The sequence below is a fragment of the Periplaneta americana genome, chromosome 4, assembly GCF_040183065.1.
Source record: "Periplaneta americana isolate PAMFEO1 chromosome 4, P.americana_PAMFEO1_priV1, whole genome shotgun sequence".
Classification (NCBI taxonomy): Eukaryota; Metazoa; Arthropoda; class Insecta; order Blattodea; family Blattidae; genus Periplaneta; species Periplaneta americana.
This window is the reverse complement of record NC_091120.1, coordinates 80,038,049-80,059,840: the sequence shown is the minus strand read 5'-3', so window position 1 is coordinate 80,059,840 and position 21,792 is coordinate 80,038,049. Positions and strand designations below refer to the sequence as shown.

General features: G+C 35.7%; 1 protein-coding gene across 2 annotated transcripts in view; it reads left to right on the top strand.

Moving 5' to 3' along the window:
* The window catches only part of IP3K2 (Inositol 1,4,5-triphosphate kinase 2), an 851,156-nt gene that overhangs the window by 272,955 nt on the left and 556,409 nt on the right, over positions 1-21,792 (top strand). For both annotated transcript variants that reach the window (XM_069823611.1, XM_069823612.1), the window contains exon 3: positions 8,548-10,495. In XM_069823611.1, coding sequence (XP_069679712.1) covers positions 10,163-10,495 — 333 coding nt within the window. In that variant the 5' untranslated portion in view covers positions 8,548-10,162. The remainder of the gene's footprint in view (positions 1-8,547; positions 10,496-21,792) is intronic.

Below are 21,792 nucleotides of genomic sequence, written 5' to 3'. Positions count from 1 at the left end.
AACCCGGAAGTTCATTGCCGCCCTCATATAAGCCCGCCATTGGTCCCTATCCTGAGCAAGATTAATCCAGTCTCTATCATCATATCCCACTTCTCTCAAATCCATTTTAATATTATCTTCCCCTCTACGTCTCGGCCTCCCCAAAGGATTTTTTCCCTCCAGCCTCCCAACTAACACTCTATATGCATTTCTGGATTCCCCCATACGTGCTACATGTCCTGCCCATCTCAAACGTCTGGATTTAATGTTCCTAATTATGTCAAGTGAAGAATACAATGCGTGCAATTCTATGTTGTGTAAGTTTGAAGATCGAATCGATTTCACATCTCTCACTTCACTAGAGACAATGAGTTCTTGCCAGTGTGCACTACAAGAGTGGTTCTACGTACCGCCCAACGGGTCCGAGGTACTTGACCTTCTTGCAAGAGATACTGGTAGAATTATGTGAAGATTTGCCAGTGGCACTATACGTCAGCAAATGTGATTTCAATATGATGACGCGCTCGCGCACTTTTCACTTGCCGTCCGCGAACACCTCCACCAAACATTCGGGGAAAGGTGGATAGGTCGAGGTGGTCCAACTCCTTGGCCACGACGGTCGCCAGATTTAACTGCTCTCGACTTTCTCCTTTGGGGCCAGTTGGAGAACCTTGTTTATGACACTCCTATGGAGTTGGAGGATGATCTTCATTATCTCTAGTGAAGTGGGAGATGTGAAATCGATTCTATCTTCAAAGTTATTTTTCATCGAAACAATACATTTCCGGACATGGGTTCCTAATAAAAACTTTATCTACTTATTCCCCTCTACAACCCCTAGAAGTTTGTAATAGGAATTATGAAACACTCTGTATAACATGCCGTAATCATACTTGAGACAACCCTAACGTCCCTTGCAAATGAAGTCATATCACTAGATTTTTTATAATGTTTAAAAACTCATGGTCATTGGCACAATTTGAACCACAAGCCTCGAATTTTAATCGCTAATGTGCATACTACTGTGTCATCGAAGACGAGAAATTTATGAACAGGGAAATGTTGCTTCTGTTGCTTTAAAAATGCTTATTTCCTATTCTAAGAAAAGTACTACTTAAGACCGGAATAGCAGCAACTTATATCCATGCTCTCTCGAACTAAAAGTCTTACGATAATTCGAGTGGTTTGGATGTGCCTGCTACACACAAGCACACTCATGCATGCTTTCTCGTACGGTACATATAAAATACTTTGAGTATTGAGCCTAATATTTAGTTTGGACGGAGCGTAGGGGACACGCTCTAGGCAGCACTTCAGAACTGGTGAGGCGTGCCTCATTAGTGAGGTGGGAGTGAATTGCAGCTGAGGCGTGAAGTTTTCATCTTGTACCTATTATTAAGAATATCCTCTTAATGAACGCTTTGAAATATATGTATGGCTTATGATGGCACCGTTCCTTTAGCATAACTTATGAAGGTAGATCCCATTCACAGGAACTGTAATCCGTGTATGAAAACTGAGCTTCGAGAAATAAATTATAAGAACGATACTGATGATGATGATGATGATGATGATGATGATGATGATGATAAAAACAATAATAATAGATAGTAAAAATACCGTATTTACTCGAATCTAAAGCGCACCTCAGTTTTTAAAGGCTTGAAATTGAAAAAAAAAAGTTTACTGGCGAACGTAATGCGCAGCTGCAAAGCTGGTGCGAAATTTAATTTTACTGTACCTATTTACACTTGCCTTAATACGAGCATACCTCGGGCTGTAGCCACCCCATTAGCTTTATTCTAATTGAGTCACAAGGAGCCCATTTTTCCTCCTTTGCTGTATGAATTTGAAAACCTCTACCCCAGGATGTCTTCCTTTTCGTGGACCGGTGAACTTTTTCCTTGTTGCTTTAGAAGCAAATATCGCCATTCTGTGTTGGTGTCATAGGCGAATGTTGCTCTCTACTGTACACCGAATTGTCTTGCAGCCCGCCTGTTTCCATGGTTTCCACAGGAATTATAACCTTTCGTTTGAAGCTTGCTTCATACGATACCCTTCGCCTTTTGTCTTCAGTTTCCTGATCAAGTACTTTTTTTTTAATTGGAGCATAGTATGAATTAAAGTCAAATTATAAGGACCGGCAGAGTAATTAGCTCATGCCTCCATGTTAATTATTGTACCAGTGCACTTCATTTGAACCACGTACCCAACTTTGAAGTCGTTAACCCTGTGAACTCACAGTATATTTAATTCACTTATTAAAATTTTGATAATAATTTATTTATGCATAGAAGAAGAGCCAAGCATGTGAGCAAAATTAGAGCGAAGGCAGGAGGTCTGTCGCCCAATTCTTTTAGATCCCATCCTGACACTGATCAAGTACGACTCGGAGTTTTTATCGGTTGGTGTTAACAATAATGTCAACAAAAATACAGAATCGCGCGAAGTGAGGACCGTTGAGAAACAATGAGAAATGGGGCAACCCGAACATAGCCGAAGCACACGCAGAACCATAAGCAGAATTTTCGAGTTTACATGCGAATCTAGTGCGCTATCGATTCTAATGTGCACCTCGATTTTGGAGACTAAATTCAGTTGAAAAAGTGCGCATTAAATTCGAGTAAATACGGTAGCAGTAGTAGTAGTAGTAGTAGTAGTAGTAGTAGTAGTAGTAGTAATAATATTAATAGTAATAATAATAGTAGTAGTAGTCATAGTAGTAATAATAGTAGTAATAATAATAATAATAATAATAATAGTAGTAGTAATAATAATACTAGTAGTAGTAATAATAATACTAGTAGTAGTAATAATAATACTAGTAGTAGTAATAATAATACTAGTAGTAGTAGTAGTAATAATACTAGTAGTAGTAATAATAATACTAGTAGTAGTAGTAGTAATAATACTAGTAGTAGTAATAATACTAGTAGTAGTAATAATAATACTAGTAGTAGTAGTAGTAGTAGTAATACTAGTAGTAGTAGTAGTAGTAATACTAGTAGTAGTAGTAGTAGTAATACTAGTAGTAGTAGTAGTAATACTAGTAGTAGTAGTAATACTAGTAGCAGTAGTAGTAATACTAGTAGTAGTAGTAGTAGTAGTAGTAATACTAGTAGCAGTAGTAGTAATACTAGTAGTAGTAGTAGTAGTAGTAATACTAGTAGTAGTAGTAGTAATACTAGTAGTAGTAGTAGTAATACTAGTAGCAGTAGTAGTAGTAATACTAGTAGCAGTAGTAGTAATACTAGTAGTAGTAGTAATACTAGTAGTAGTAGTAGTAACAATAATGCTAGTAGTAGTAGTAGTAATAATACTAGTAGTAGTAGTAATAATACTAGTAGTAGTAGTAGTAGTAGTAGTAGTAGTCGTCGAGCATATAGTGTATAAGGATTGATCTCTGATATTAATGAGTTTAACTGCAACCATGGAAGTTTATCCAGTGGCGCGATGCCAAGCTGACTATACGCCATAGTAGCCCCCCACACACGCACACATTAATCTAATCATATATACATACGTCGTCGGCAGCGTAGTTGGTATAGCGCTGGCCTTCTATGCTCGAGGTTGCGGGTTCGATTCCGGCCTAGGTCGATGGCGTGTGTGTTTAAATGCGACAGGCTCATGTCAGTAGATTTACTGGCATGTAAAAGAACTCCTGCGGGACAAAATTCCGGCACACCGGCGACTCTGTTATTACCTCTGCAGTTGCGAGCGTCGTTAAATAAGCCATAATTTTATACATACATACATACATACAGGCCACCGAGGTAGCTCAGTCGGCTAAGGCGCTTGCCTGCCGATCCGGAGTTGCGCTCGGGTGCGGGTTCGATTCCCGCTTGGGCTGATTACCTGGCTGGGTTTTTTCCAAAGTTTTCCCCAACCGTAAGGTACATGTCAAGTAATCTATGACGAATCTTCGGTCTCATCTCGCTAATACCATTTCCATCAACGCTAATTAAACCTCGTAGTTGATACAGCGTCGTTAAATGACCATACAAGCTCTTTTTTTCATTCTTCGGGATAGTGTAAACATTTACATCCTGAAAATGAAGACAGATTTTACCTTTTCACCATTTAACTTAATTATACTTCGCGTAATAACAATAACAAAGCAACAACTGTGAAGAGTTGAACATTACAGTTTGTCTCACTGCGAGAATCCTTGACGGTTCCCTCATTGTGAGGCTTGGTTCTTTCTACGTCTGTTGTTCTCTTATATAAGAATGCTTCAGGTCGAAGGCATCTAGAGAGACCTTGTGAGATGTTACAAACAATGATTGTAGTTTTACAAGAAAATAGTTGCGCATCATGCAAGGAATAACACGGTAAGCGACTATTACTTTGTTGGTCATGTCACGTCTGGTTGATTGGAGATTCATAGGTGGGAAAACAGAGAAGTAAGTAATTGCTATTAGGCGAATGACACTGGGAACTGAAAAAAATCAAAGTTCTTCGTGTTCTGTGTAATTTTAGTAATCATTCAACAGCTGAATATGAGGTCAGCGATTTCTATTGTCTACAAGATTGGAAATTCCATACTTCTATACAAACATACACATAAATCACTCAATATTCTTTAAACATATGAGAATGAAGAAGAATAAAATAAAAAATATAAACAATTTAAGCAATGTAAAAGTAGGAACTGGAAGAGTAGTCATAGGACAAGTATCATAGTTAAATTATATTGGTCGTTTATCTTCGAACACAGAAATGATAATGACATCGAAATTATGCAGTCAATTGAATGAAGCAACAAATAGACATTTTGGAAAACAAGTGAATAGAAGTAGAAAAATACGTTGGCACAATGTCACTTCAAACTCGTGCTTTAAATATAGCAGAGATGTCTGGGTACTCAGCAGGAAATACAAGAGAAAAATAGGAGCTCCACATAAGACATTTTACGACTAAGCCTATTGTTGGGTTACACTATGCTTGAGGGGTAAAGAAATAAAAATATTCGAGACATACTGCATATTTCAAATATGTTGAATGATATCAGAAAAATTGGAGTGACCATGTTCATAAGGTGAACAAAGATCGTCTCCCACATTTATCTTTGGCATACCAATCACGAGTATACCGAAATCCGGAAAGACGGAGACAGCGTTGGGAAGATCAGGGACATCTTGGGATCCATATCAATAGATCTAATCGGTACTAAGATTGAACGTTCATGGTAATGATGAAGACGATGATGATTTATGTATAGGCCTATATATACTGTTACTATTATTTATATATAAGGATTTAATATTACTAACAATAATAATTGCGTACTATTCATTATTTTTATATTATATATATATATATATATATATATATATATAAGGTCCTATTTTAAATAATCAATTATTGATTAATACACCTAAACCAAACACAAAAATAAATAAATCTTAACTCCCAAGAAAAATAATAAGTAATTTAATGACAAGGGTAAAATTTAGTTAAATAATAACATTATCTTGTCAAGATAAAATTATTCGTATATATATATATATATATATATATATATACACATATATATACACATATATATACACACATATACACATACATATACAGGGTGATTCACAAGGATTTGCCACCACTTATGGAGCTTATTTCCGAAGACATTCTGAGCTAAATATGTCATATAAACATGTGTCCTAATCTCAATATTTTCAGAGTTGCACTAATTTGAGGTAGTTTGTGAAATACCATTATTATTTAGTTTAAAGGTAAAATAATATTACGGATAAAGACTGAACTATTCAGAAGTATTATTTATTATTAGAAATTTAGTCGGCGATAAAGTAGCCATATTAGCCACTTTTATTCATCTGATCAGTAATTAGATATTGGTGATCCTGTTATGTTTGAATATTTAAGACGCAGACCTTTGATGTGAACAGATTGGGTAGTAGAAGAAATGTGTTGTCAATGGTTTTCAGTGTAATGTTCAACTGTTATATTCATATGATATGTGTGGTATTCGTAGGTCTATTGTGGTTAAATATTTCATTGAAACTGATACATCATTGCGAACTCTATCTTGGGGAAGTAATGTGAAAAATACTACTACTACTACTACTACTACTACTACTACTACTACTACTACTGCTGTTACTACTACTACTACTGTTACTACTACTACTACTACTACTACTACTAATAATAATAATAATAATAATAATAATAATAATAATAATAATAATAATAATAATAATAATCTTATTGGTATAATAGATACCTGCAATATCGATCGTCCTGTGTAATACGAGATGTAGTTCCGATATTTTCCACCACTGGCAACAACATTCGCTTGGAATTAGTCTCTCGGTTGTATACTGTGCATTGAGTTGAGTTCTTATAATGTACTGTATTAGTCTGTAGCAGGCTTGGAGAACTGGGCGACAATTGTGGCATTGCGTCACTCACCCCTTTCCTTCCATTCCCGCGTCACTGACTTGGTAGTGGAGGGGATTTGTATTCAGTGTCTGTCTTATGTAATTACGTACGGGCCACAGATACGTCATTCAACGCCGGTGGATTGTGTATGGAGAGCCAACGCTTTCCCCATGCTTTCCACCCTTCTCTCGCCAGTTTTGCATCCCGGGCCTATAGCACAGTCTACTATATACAGTCGCGAAGCTCAATATGTAGTAAAAATGCAAACATGGGTAGTTGCCCACCACTAGGATCGCTACTATCGCCTCATCATCGCAGATCTCTCTCCTAGCAGACGACAAAATATGTTACACTTTCGTTGTCGTGTTCTTTTGGAAAAATTAACGCCTTCCTTCCATTATTGAAATATTAAATGCATGAAGTTAATTTATTATTTTAATGAAGTATATTAAATTCCACCATAAACTCGAAGATACCTGCAAGAAATAAGTTAATATAATTTTTGTTTGTGCAAAACGAACTGAAATTTACTATAATAGCTTCACTCATTCAAGATTATAGCGATAATTAACTATGAAAGCAATAAATATTAATTTGCATTTCTCTTTACAACAATAATAATGGAAATATGAATTAATGGAGTAACTTACGTGTATCGGTACTTGTAGTGTAGGCTTACGTAGTTAACAAAGTGGGATGAGGTTAAGCAATAATAATCACACCAGAATTGGAAATAAAACGTGATCAATAAATTTTATTGTAACAGACTTTTTCTACGTCTCTAGTAAAGTAACAAATAAAATTAACAAAATTAACAGCTATAATTAAAAACATATCCTTTGAAATAAAAAGTAGCCCTAAGCAATAATAATCCCACCAGAATTGAAAATAAAACGTGATCAATAAATTTCATTAAAACAATTTTAATTTTTCTACGTCTCTAGTAAAATATTATTATTCCAATTATTGTATTTTAGCCATTAACATTTTCATTACAACCAATAACGAACATTTCACAAGCATCAATGTGAAATACGCAACGAGCTAGCACTCGATGGAAATACGACACAATCCAAAGTCGATCGTGGACAGTCTATTGTTTCTAGTTGCTTACCGCTTGGAGCGCTTTATCACGAGATTTGCAAAAAATCACCTCAAGCTTCGTGACTGTATATAGTAGACTGTGCCTATAGTCTTAACCATCTGACGTCGAAACTCAGTTTACTCTATGCATTCTCTAATCCATGTAACGTGTGACTAAGTAATTTTATGCTTTTAACAAACAAAGTGTTAACGTGAAGTTTAATTAATGCATGTAAATCAGTTTTTTACTCTTAGATTTTAGCCTTGTGAACTAAAACTAATAGCCCTTCCATCGGACATCACTCGTTTTTGTAAGATTATTAATAACGTATTTATTATATTTAAATAATTTTTGTCTGTAGGAATCTATATTAATTTTACCTTATCTTGTGATAGAAACATTTTTAATTATCTCTACATTTTCGTCATTCTTTATTCATAATTAGACACACTGGGTATTCTCGCTTCATTTTTCTTTGTCGATTCTTTGTCTTATAAGAATCGAGATGTAAACAAACGTGTCTTGTACTCAAGTGATATCTGAACATTTATGGTTTGAAACCAATTGGCAGTAATTCTAATCTGGGAATCGCGGACTTCGACCTCCAGCGAAATAACACACTTGTACTTCGAAACAAATTATTCACCTGGAATATTAATTTCCATAACTCTGTCGCTCGATATCTTATCTAAACCTCTTGAAACGCATTGACGCAAATTGTGACGTTTCTCTGCATTAAAAAATGGGCTAAATCACGTCATTATCTAATCTTTTCGACTCTATGTCTGTTCCCACTTGATTATCAGTACTTTTGTGCCGAGTGTCAGATACATAAGCCTGCTCATACAGTTTCTCTTTTTTTAAGTTCAACTGTCTCAGTTTTATTGCCTTCTGTGTTAAGCGAGATTGATCTCTCTATCATATTCCACTTCACGTACCCACTCTACTTGAAATAAACCTTACGGGTTATGACATACGGTACATTTTCGTTTAACACAGAAAGTGATAATGTTTAGTTTGTATTTTGTAATCTAATTCTAGAGCAAGATAGTAGATTGATTTTTTATTGCTTTTGCCCTCCTTAGGTTGTGGAGTGTCAGTGAACATCTCCGCAGTACGGGGAAAAAAGACACTTTCAAGTCTCGAGTGACAAAATTAAGTCCCGCTGCCAAAATATCTACTTCAAAGTTGTACTTTTTAATCTTCCGTGGTTTGAAATGAGACGTTATGCTGCATTAAAGGAAAATAAAAGTGTATAAACCAGACCCGTTACATTCAAGAATCCTGGTTCAGAAAATAACTAGAGAAGAGAGCCATAAAGATGTTATCGCCGCGATGGGAGTGAAATCTCTCCGATCTGTAGATGTAACTGTTGAAATGCATCATGGAACTTGTTTAATTTATTAGTGCTGGAATCGTGACAAAATGGTTTTCAGCATGGTGACTTTACAAACAGCACAAGTCAGTGGACAAAACACCGATATTTTTAATGGTGCAGTTTGATACATTTCATGTTTTGCAAATACTACAACGCTGGAAGAAAATAAAAACATTAAGTTACGTCATAATCGAAAGCAGAGAAACTTTACTATGAGTTGCACATGTTAATAGAGACTGTGGGTTGAATATTGTAGTGTAGGTGTGTAATAAAGTGAGAAAACCACACAATTACGTCACCAGTTAGGAGATTTATTACGATAGAATTTAATAAAAGCAACAAACGATATTGTAGCTTTACAAATATCTCCATACTTGACTATCTTAATTTGTAAAGTGATACTAGCACTTAATTTCAGACACTGTGTTTATAAACACGCGACATTTACAGTGAATTTTCGGAGTGATAATTTCGCGGGACAATAAACTGTAAGTAAACATGTACAAGAGTATTTATAAATGTTTACTACAAGATTGCATATCTACGAGAGATACGAAATCTTTTTTCTGAAGTGATAGAAGCATATTTGACATGATTTAACTGAAGTAGTTTCAAGCGTCGTTTTTGCTGTGTTTAAGTGCACATGACCCCAATTATTGGGGTTTAATTATGTGATATATAAGCACCCTGTATGTTATGTATAGCACCCGAAAAATCTGGCATAGATATTTCTTTTATTAACTTTAAGTTAGAGGATTTAAACGTACCTGAAGAAAGTAAGTTTTAATTGTCAAACATTAAGAATATAAGTTTGCAGAACTGAAGATTCATTTATAAATAATGCAGATTCTGAAGTTAGAACAGGGATACAATTAAAGCCATTGCGTCATGCATTGGATGTGTACCCAGCAACCGTCTGTCACTAGATGATGAATTAATCATCTTGTTAAAAATTTTAACAAAAAAATCTTGAAATAGCATCTGTTTGTCGTCAGTACTGCATAAAGAATTAAGCACCATAACAAAATAAACATCCTAGTGTACTTCTTGTCTACAACGACGTGATTTTTTTTTGCGAAAAAATTATTATTGCATGAGGAAAATTACCATTCGTGACATAGTGAATATTTTGCTCTTATCTCTGCATAAGAACTCCGTCAAGATGACAGCGGACAACGCCTACATTGTTATTCCTGCTGTGTGTTCCTTCTACTGCAACGTATCCTTCAACAGAAGCTGTGTACATCAATAGTGCAAGAATTTGTAGTGCGTGTTAGGAACAAGATTGATTTTCATATCCTTGTACGAAGATCGCATCCAAGATGACGTCTGACGTGAGGAGCCCGACACCACCGCCGCCACCGGCGTCTTCCAGTACCATTCAACAAGCACAGACGTCAGTAACGTCGGCGCCGATGAGACCCAGATCCCTGATGGAGACGCTACTGGTGGCCAAGATGGAGAAGGCGGGGGCTTGTTTGTCCGGGTCGCCCCCTTCGCCGCTCCCACCGGCGCTGCTGCTCCGGACGGATTCCACGGACTCCGCCAGCTCCTTGTCCTCCACGTCCAGCGACGTCTGCAGGTGTGACGACTGCCTCCTGGGCATTGCCGACCTGTACATCACCAGTCCTGAGGAAGAGGGCCGCAGAAAAAAGGTAGGAGAGTCTACCAGCGCCGTCTAGGCCTACCTCAGTTTACTGATTGCGTCTCTTAAGACGTGAAATTAGATTTCCTCCTGGCATTGATTATGATTTGTACTGCACTCTTCCTTTATATTACTTATATTGCAAAAACTTTACAAATCGGATGAACCGTTAGCCATTTGATTAATTTCGGTGGATTTTTCCTTTACTAAAGAGTAACAGAAAAGTGAAGTATCATTTTGATGTTTTGGAAGACCTAGTTTTCTAAAAAAACGTGTCATTTTTACTTATTAATGGAGAATAATTTGTTCCGGTAGCGAGAATTGAACCCAGGACCCTCAGCTTGGCTCGCTGAGTGCTCTTACCATCTAAGCTATGTCGGGATCCGATCCACAGCACCGGCCGAATTCTCCTCCAGTACAGAAATTCATGTTTCGCCAGTGGCCTACTACCTTCATTTTTAGACATATATGTCATATAGGCAGGAGTCCATTTTTTATAATGGCCATTTCAACAACAAGTTTAGATCACTGTTACCACTGATATAGGCCTACACCGTGTTTCATAAAGATATGAGGGGTTACAAAACTTTATTGCAAGTAAACTATTGAACTTAAGTTAATGAAACCAGTTCAGAATGAACGAGGAACTCAAACAGTTTGTGTACGTAAGGTAAAGGTTGGCAATACTGTGAAAGATTAATATTTGATAGTTGTTTTTGGAAATTTTTGTGCAGCAACTTGTCCACGAACATTACCTTAACACGTTGACGCAAAAAACCGACCTTACTCTCTCTCAGTAAAATTGTAATAAATTGTCAAAAATACTATCACAATATTACTAATTTCACTTTATTACCAACCTTTACCCTATGATTTGTTGAGCCATAAGTTTACATTCTTGCCACTAGACCGTTTTGTTTTGTTCAGCTGCAGCTGAAGTCCATATTCTGCTGCCGCTAGGCCGTCACTCACATTGTTCTGTTAAGCTGCAGATTACATTCCTTATTGATATGTAATGGCTGCTATGTATGTGAAGAAATCGTTCTGCATTTTAGAATTTCACACTACTAGGTCAGTGATTCTGTCCAACGTGTATTTCATGGCAAATTCGAAAAGAATCCACATAATGTTGCCAAGGTGTTGGATAGGCCGTACATTTGAAAATGACCAGTACCTAATGATATGGCCTCCAAGATCACCGGACCTCGCACCGTGTGACTTCTTTTTGTGGGGTTACAAAGACAGGGTATTCGTCCTATCATGCTCCGTAATATCGCATACCTAAGGGAGCGTATCATCGCAGTGATTGACTCTATCGACAGTTCGATGTTGATGAGAGTGTAGCAAGAAATAAACTAGGTCTATTATGTAAATGCGTGCCGTATCAGCCATGGTACACACATTGAACATTTGTGTAGGTCTATAAAAATTGTTTTGAGTTATTCGTTCAATTAAAGCAAGTTCAATAGTTTACTTCCAATAAAATGTTGTAACTCCTCAAATCTTTATGAAACACGGTGTGTGTGTGTGTGTGTGTGTGTGTGTGTGTGTGTGTGTGTGTATATATATATATATACATATATGTATACTGTATATCAGTGTTAAGAGTGATCTAAAACTGTTCTTGAAATGGTCATAAAGTCATTAAAAATATATACAGTATATACAGGCTGTACCAAAAGGTCACGTCAATCCTTAAGGAGGTGATTCAGGATCTTATTTGCAACAAAAAAATCCTAATACACTTTTTCAATATTCATCCCTGTTTCCGAGTTACACGAATATAACGTAACGTATCTATCCCCATTTCATTCCACATCTAATGGACCTGTCTGCTTGAGAGAAGGTAGGCTAATTGTCAGTTGTCTAGAGCAGATGCTCAAAATGTCCCCCTCTCGCACGAACACACACTTCAGCATGCCGTCTGAACTCTCGCTGCACATTATCCAATCCGTGCTGGTGTATCTCCATTGCAGCCGTGTTCATCTTTGCAACGAGCTCTTCCCTGCTTGTTATCTCCGTCTGGTACATTTTCTCCTTCATGCAGCCCCAGAGAAAGGAGTCCAGTGGTGTTAGGTCTGGAGACCGGGCTGTCCAGGCAATAGGATCATTCCTTCCAATCCATCTACCTGGAAAATAGTGATCTAACTATTGGCGAACTGGAAGTCTGAAATATGCTGGAGTATCGTTTAGTTGATACCATATTGCTTCAAAACTGTCTGAATGTTGTGGATATGGATAACATTTATGATCTGTCCAAGTTCAAGAAATTCAACCAAAATTAATCCTAGAACTCATCACCTCTTTCCTTGTTACGTTCAGTGGAGGCAGTTCGAGGGCGACCGCTACGAGATTCTTCTTGGATGCTCGTTCCCAACTTCGAAATGTTTCACCCATCTCTTAACACTGCTGGCGCCCATGCACACATCTTCGTATGCATGCTGAAGTCTGAGGTGAATTTCAGCAGCAAATTTTTCTTCTTTAACAAGGAATTTAATGACAGCACGCTGTCGAAACGAACCATCGTTGTCGACCATTTTGCAAACATTGCCTGTGATCACTTGATAGAAGTTAATGACGTCACAATATGTCAATACATAATATAAAGTCTGTAGATTATAATCATATAATCGTTTTTGTTACATTGTTGAAATTGAAATTATAACAATATGTTGCTCATAATTTCAGTACGACCCTCTGTAAAATCACTTTGAGTAGGCCATAAAACTAAACAAAACACTATTACTAACCAAACTCTACATGTTTAACGATTCACAGCCATGTCCCAGTCTATCACGAAAACAGTCTGTTGTAGATATTGAGTCATGTAATTCTGAGAAAGACAAGTTACCTGGTTGAGGTTTTTCCGGGGTTTTCCCCTCAGCCCATTAAGATCAAATGCTGCGTAACTTTCGGCGCTGGGCACTAGATTCATCTTCATCTCACTCAGACGCTAGATAACCAAAGCAGTTAATAAAGTGTCGTAAAATAACCAATTAAAACAATGTATGTTGGGTTATAATTAGAACAACTTAATTATACACTAACTTAACTACTGTACACACGTCGAATATAGTGAAATATTTCGTAAATAAGTGCCTTAAATTCTATCTTACAGCGCTTTTCTTTTGGAACATTGATGCTAATTGATAATTGAAGAGATGGATTCCAAAACCAACTAAGTCAATTTTTGGTGATTTTAGCTATGCTGCTTAGTGTGTTCGCCTGTACATGTTACACAATTCTAATAACAGAATATAAGTCAAATCCAGCTAATGCATGTCGATTTTAAATGCCAAAATTGACGGTGTTTTCCAAATCCAACTAAGTCAACTGTTGTTTTATTCCAGACTCACTTAAGTCGTTGCGCATGCTATCGAGTCAGCTGACTTAGCAGTGTTTGGCGCGTTTTATTTCAGTCCTGCTACTGTAGTTGCACGTTGCAGTTCGCTAGTAATATCCCTGCTGGAACATTAAAAAATACCATTAGCTTTGAAAAAAGGAATGACGTTCTTAAGCTGATGAAATACATACCCGAGGAAAATAGCAAAGCCAAACAATTCTATGAACAAGCAGTGGCGTATACTGGTTAAAGGGTTTGGGCTACCACTGACCCTATTATTACACAAAATATATCTAACAATTACTTTAATTTTAATTACTATGGTAAAACTAATAATACAAAATTATTACATTATGTTATATTATAAACTTTTTCTTTTGTAATTTCCTTGGGCTACCGCCGGTACCCCGGGTAGTCCGCAAAATACGCCCCTGGAACAAGTACTGAAGGAATCTGAAGGGAAAAATGATAATACTGTTCGTACGTATGACGAAGAAGAGCCAGTTGTTCAAATGAAAATAAACAAAAATAAACATTTCATATTGAAACTAACATGTACATATTAAGTTCAATTAGTGTAGTAATAAGTTAGATTTCAATTTCACTGAAAATAGAACATTTCAATATTCAATTCAACCATTTTCAATTTTTATGAATGTCAAGTGTAAAATCTACATTACAAGTAATAGTATGTAATAATTTAAAGAATTTGTCATACACCTACAGTGTAATATATATTTTTTTCAGTTAACACAGATTTGCAATTCATTTCTTTATTTCTGTAAATGGAAAATATAATATTCCATGTTAAAACTAACATGTAAAAAATTACAGTATTTAGTAGTAAATATGTGCATACTTGAATTAACCAGTATATGGAAATATTCTGAATTTTTTTCCAAATCAGACTAAGTCATGTATTAGTGCAATTTTGAAAAAACACGCGCCTATAAATAGTAAGATATAAACGTAAATGCCACAAATATTTCGTAATGTCATATCTACGTTATGACGGATGTGATACAACACAAATTACTAAGATAATAAGCTCCAAAATAATTATTTCAATTTTATTGCTCTCCTGAAAAAAGTCTTTTTTTGACTTAGTAGGTTTTGGAATCCACCTCTTCAATTATGTATATTGTACTGTGTTGAAACTTCTGTGGCTCTCAATGGAGAAGTTTTGCTAGATACGTAAACGTATGTAAAATTATGTGAAATTATTCTGAGATAATTTTATGACATACTTTTGTCCATATGTCAAGCAAATTTAACACAGAAGAGTTTTATTACATTTCTAAAAAATGTTGGTCCTATGAACTTACATGATTTTGTACTTTTGCCAGCGATATAGATTTCATAGGAGAGCGTTTCAATCTCATGGTCACACAGACACATCTATTAGTTAAATGTGTGAGTTATTACCTGCACTGCACTCTCTTCGAAACGCTATGGCGGGAAATGTGAAATTAATTGTACTTAAAAGCCAGACAGGACATTCAGCGTCGGCTTGCAAAGAGGTAGACACGTCACCTAGCGGTAAGAACTGTTAGGATTATTGATAACTTAAGATGCAACTTTTATATGTGCGGGCAAATATCGTTTACCGTATTGTTTTACAATAACATTCTTCCGAATACATTCTCTTTGACAAGTGAACAAGCACTTAGATACTTTTATGACCAATCTCAATTTTTCGGGTTTTTGTAACTAGCAAAGCAATACTAAAAGTAGTATTTTAATGGCAATTTTAATTACATTTACTTAAACTGGAAATTTATAAATGAAGTAATTTGTTTTTCTATGTTTATGACACTACTTTTGTGTGCAATGCTGAAAAAGAAATTCTATTTTGTTATTTGAGTTAACACAAGAAATTAATTAATGCAAGTCTTTCGAATGATAATTCAATATAATAAACTGAAACAGGAATATATTAGTCATTTGGGTTCAAGGTTAAATTATCCACTTCAAAATGACCAGAGGAAGATGGCAAAAAAAAAAAAAAAAACAAAAAAACAAAAAATGTCGAGAGCAAAATGTTCAAGATAAAAAGTCCAGTAAAAATGTCCATAACAAAATGTCCACTAGTAAAACGTCCACATACAAAAATGTCCACAACAAAATGTCCAGTATAAAAAGTTCGCATTCAAAAATGCCCATAAAAAAATTCGTAATTGGAAAAACCAGGAGAAAGCAGTATCCAGGAGAAAGACTACAATGTGAAAGGTTTTATTGAGATTGATAAGCGACGTATCAAATTTTAAATCAAGAGTAACAGAATGGCTGAAATTATGCGTTCACGAGAAAGGGGGGGGGGAAAACATTCTCGTACACAATGGCTTTTCGTATCACTTTCATTCAAGAAGCAAAAATGGTAATAAATTATATTGGAGGTGCGTGGAGAGAAACACCTGTGATGCGAGATGTGTGACAATGGTGATATGGATTGGGTTATTTTACGACGCTGTATCAACATCTAGGTTATTTAGCGTCTGAATGATATGAAGGTGATAATGCCGGTGAAATGAGTCCGGGGTCCAGCACCGAAAGTTACCCAGCATTTGCTCGTATTGGGTTGAGGGAAAACCCCGGAGAAAACCTCAACCCCGACCGGTATTCGAACCCGGGCCACCTGATTTCGCAGCCAGACGCGCTGACCGTTACTCCACAGGTGTGGACGGTGATATGGATAACTTACATGTAGATAAACCATGTGGACATTTAATTTTTATGGACATTTATGTAAGTGGACATTTTGCCAGTGGCCATTTCAGTTTACGGACGTATAGAAATGGACATTTTAACTTCCAACCGTCATTTGATATACAAGTGTACTTTTTTTATAGAAGAGCGCCAGCAGCGTGTTTCTATGGCGACAAAATAATGCCAAAATAGGAGCAGGAGGTTAGTTCCAGAAATCCTTCGACACCGAATGAATATTATATCAAGCGAGTATTAGTAGTTAAGGAAGTGAATTGTTACGAAGAACGAAAAATGTATTTATTTATAATTTATTTATTTTATTTGACTGCAAAGGGCAAAGTCTCAGTTGCAATGGACAGTATAGGCTTAATGATAAAGCGTGAATTATATTCATAACGACGTAAATTGTTTAAACTTTCTTATGTTTTAAAATTTGTGTTAGTCTGCGTGATGGAGGGAAGTGGCGTGTGTGATATTTTTTATTTGTTCATAAGTTAGGGATCCGAAAACATGACTGCGAATTTTCTGATACGCAACTAGAGATAGCTATCTCTCGCGGCTTGTTTCAAATACTGTACTCATAACTAAAACCAATTAAGTAATCCTACCTCAGTTTTTCCCTTCTGTGATTATTTATCTTTACGTTTGACAACAATGCTAATAACTTTTGAATTTTTCAAGAGGCATTCATAGTTATAATTTGGAATGTTGGATCAATATTTGATTTTAGTTCGCTACTCTACCAATGGAGGAGAAGTCACAAGAATTGCCTTCATTGGTTGGAGAAGTGGGAATGTATTTGAATATATTTGACTGGATAATATTAAGGATACCTCTGATTGAGGTTCTGGCTGATATGTACATCTATTATTAGGCAGTACATCTCACTTGACGATATGTATTTGTATACATCTGAAGTCTGATTAGTGTAATATATAACTAATCAGCGATGTGTGCAATGAAAGAAAAAAAGGAACTGGCCACCCTACCCCATTAATCTCTTAGGCCTAGTTGCCTCATGAGTGATGGCTTGTTGATGTCACTTTTGGGGTCCAGACCTGTCTTCCGACAGTTGACTAAACAACAACAATTTAATATTGTTATTTTTATCTGATTATTGTTGTCGAAATCATTGAGTTGGAATGTTCGTAAAGAAGTGCAGGAAATTTGTTCGTAGATTTTATGTAAGTATAGTCACTGAATTGATGAATATAAGATTATTGTATATTACTGTAGCTTCTGTAGCTCATTTCCATTACTAAGTTCCGATGGTTCATTCTTCCACTACAGGTTTCTCCAATGAATATAAATTCGCGGTCATTTTATCGCAAAATATTCAAACATGTTCTTCACGTTAATAGATGGCAGAAGTGTGGCTATAATATTGAGAATGAACACGACGAGGCCATCTATCGGGTATAGCAGTAACTGCGTCTGCCTGTTCTTTCCCTTGAAGTTGGCGACGCCTGGTGAGAAGGTTATAAAACAAATTCTAGATAACTTGACGTTTAAAGATTGCCGCCGCAACTGTTCCAAGCAGTATGGCGGAATGTTTAAATGTATTCAGTTATATCGACTTATTATTTTGTGTATTAAATAATTATCTTCTGTTATTCTTGTGTTATTTTGTTTGTTCATTAGTTATATAATATATTATTTGTGTTTATATTTATTATACTGTAGAGTGTTTTAATGCTAGGTGAAGGACAGCACAATCTAAAATATTAAATAATATTCTCATCAGATGATTTTACAACCCAAGAATGTAAATCTGATAGACTAGTAATTTTATTATTGATTGTTATTATTATTTTTTTTGTAGAATTAGAAACTTATCAGTTTCATAGAAGATTTTCGACGCCATAAACATATTCACAGCGGTATAGCAACATACAAATAATGTTTTAACCAAAATATATTAAGTGTATAACTTAAATACAAAAACAGCTGAATTTAAGCCAACACAGTTTCATAACTGGAAATAAAATTTATCTCACTCCAATACCATCATCTGAAAAAGGAACGTACAAAGTGAACTGTAAGTAATGTCATTAATTTCAGGGGATTATTCTTTGAGATATTTCAAACAAAAAGGTTTAATACAATTTTGCTCCTTTTTGTTTCCTTTCCGAGATATATATATATATATATATATATATATATATATATATATATATATTTTTTGATGAAACATTTCATAGTGTGTTTTAGGAAAGCCATTGACTTAATTCCCGAAATGATCAGAGAGAGCAGGGTGTTATGATAGTAAACGATTGAAAGAAATTTAGTTTTCTACTTTAAATGTGCAGAAATTTGATTCTTACAAATGTAACATTGAAAAATAAATTTCTTTGCAGAACGAAAAGTTACATTTGTTCTGATCAAATTTCTGCACATTTAAAGGAGAAATATAAAATTCTTTCAATAATTTATTATCGTAATATACTGCTCTCTTAAACTGATTGAGTATACTGGGAATTAAATCAATGGCTTTCCCAAACATGTTATGAAATGTTTCATATAAAATAGTTTTTATCTCGAAAGGAAAGAAAATTTGTATTAACCTTTTTGTTAGAAATACCTCAAAGAATAATCCCCTGAAATTAATCACATTACTTACGGTTAATTCTGCATAGTTCATCCCTTCTTTCCGGAAATATATGGAAAATCGCATATATTACATGCATACTAAAGTCAGGTAAAGATTCATGATCTCCCAAAATCTGTTCATGAGACAGCTTACTAGACTTCTTAGGCAAAATTTTAGAACATATTATTTTCAATTGCACAACACATTCTTGACTACATCTGACATTAAAGCCACGCACGATTTTAAAACTCAACGTAGAACTAGAGAAACACGTACAGTACATTTACCGCCAAGTCCAACGCCAATCTCATTTTAAATATGTAGAAAGCCCCAGTTGTCTGGGAAAAACAAACACACGATCCAAGGAGGAATCACATTTCTTTTTTCTCGTCAACATCGAATCCTGGAACTCTTTCCTTGAAGGGACATGGTTTGTATGAGCTACTCATCTTGTTGGATAATGTGGATATATAATGTACTTATTATTATTATTATTATTATTATTATTATTATTATTATTATTATTATTATTATTATTATTGGCCCATAACTACTCAGGTTGTTTTCTATAATCTTCACTGAATCGAATTGCTAAGTTTTTCGTATGAAATTTGTTTTTTTTTTCAACTCAAATTTATTTTTTTATTTTATTATTATTTTTTAAGTTCTGAAGTTCCAAACTGAGGCACAATGTTACATGCTGTATACATTTAATTTGATACTCATTTTCAGGTGGCACTATCCACTCTTTAAATTCATCACATTGTAACCACGAATCGCTTTTTATAACTTTTTTTTTTGAGATGGAGATAATTCACGAAGTTTCCTACTTCAAGCTTCAGTTTCGCTTCACTCATTGTAAGTAAATTGTGATCGCATTAAGAACATGAGTCCACGAAATTAAACAAATTGCAGAAAAATATCAATGAAATGTAGTATCATCCTGTATTTTATGCATGAAATAACCCAATGTGGATAGTTAATATTTTACCAATTGAAGACACCCGTGCTTTAACAGTTTAGGTGAAAAATTGTTTTATGTCTGTCCTGTAAAATGTTTTTATTTTTTACTAATGTTGTTTATGCAACTGTCGATTCATTTTTTCTTTTTTTTTTTTACTGTTTTCGCATGCCCGTATTTATTTAAATTTCTCCTAATTGATAGAACATTTATTTTATAAATTCCCTTTTCCCTCAGCATGGATATTTTGCCTGAAAAATTTCCTTTTCACGAGATTTATTATTATTTTTGGCAACACTGCCTTCAGATTACGTCTCTCTCTCCCTGAGCGTATTCCGAATCTCAGCGGTGAGCAATCTGATGGCCACCGATGGCGACACTGATGCTCCACCGGTGTCGCACCGGTGCCATCAGCTTGCAGAGGTGGTGGCAGTCTCCATCAATGAATCTGATTGGATCTTGTATAGGGCGGGAATTATCAGACGAATGACATCGTGCACTGTTGTGTCATGGCGGTGTGTTCTGCTTTGGTTCTGCTGTATTGTTTGTAATGAGCACAACGTAAAAAAAAAAAAAATGTTAATGGCTTATGGCGAACATGTCAACGGACTAGTTATTAGTACCGGTTCAAGAAATAAATTGTTTATGCTCTCTTTTCTTTGATGGCAGTACGGAAATTTCGCAAAATTTTGCTGACGTAGCACAGACAACAACTTATACAGTCGCCATGACAGCCATCGATCCTTCCAGCAGTTTTGTTCCTATTTCGCTGCAGCGTGACGTCATTGTTGTCCACCGGTCCGGTGAGATTCGGAATACGCTGTCTCTCTCTCTCTCTCTCTCTCTCTCTATCTGAGACCCGCGCCGTGGCGTCGTGGTCTAGGACTCGCGTTACGGAATGCGCGCTGGTTCGAGTCCTCATAGGGGAAGAAATTTTCTCATGAAATTTCGGCAAGTGTATAGGACCGGTGCCCGCCCAGCATCGTGATGCACTTGAGGAGCTACGATAGGTAGCGAAAATCGGGTTTCGAAAACCAGCTATAACGGCTGAAGGGGATCATCGTGCTAACCACACGATATCTTCATTCTGTTATGATGATCGTCCACCTCTGCTTCGGCATGTGGGCGTGAAGCCAGCCGGCTGATCGGTCTTGGCCCTTCAAGGGCTGTAGCGCCACGAATTTACTTTACTTCACTCTCTCCGAGTTGCGACATACTGGGTATCGCGGTGCACAGTTTGAGAACCACTATATTGTTTGTATGTATGTATGTATGTATGTATATATGTATGTATGTATGTATGTATTTATTCACACTGCAATGGGTATATACCCAGTGGCAGTGGTAACTAATTACACTCAATAAGACAATAATAAACACAATTAATAAAAAAATACAATTAATAATAATACTAATAATTAATACTAACAATAATTAATAATAATAATAATAATAATAATGATAATAATATAATAATAATAATAACAACAACACCAGGGAACATCCTAAATTAAATGAAGCACGATCGGTTAAAATAACATTTAAAGTAAATCTAATTTGTACCTTAAACGTATGTTCGAACTAAAACCCACGAGTATGATATGTTAATATCTGCACAAGTACCTTTCAACACTACACTCATTTCGCTGTCAACTCACTCACTGCACTGGAACTACGACACATTTCACTGATTCTATCCTGATTTCA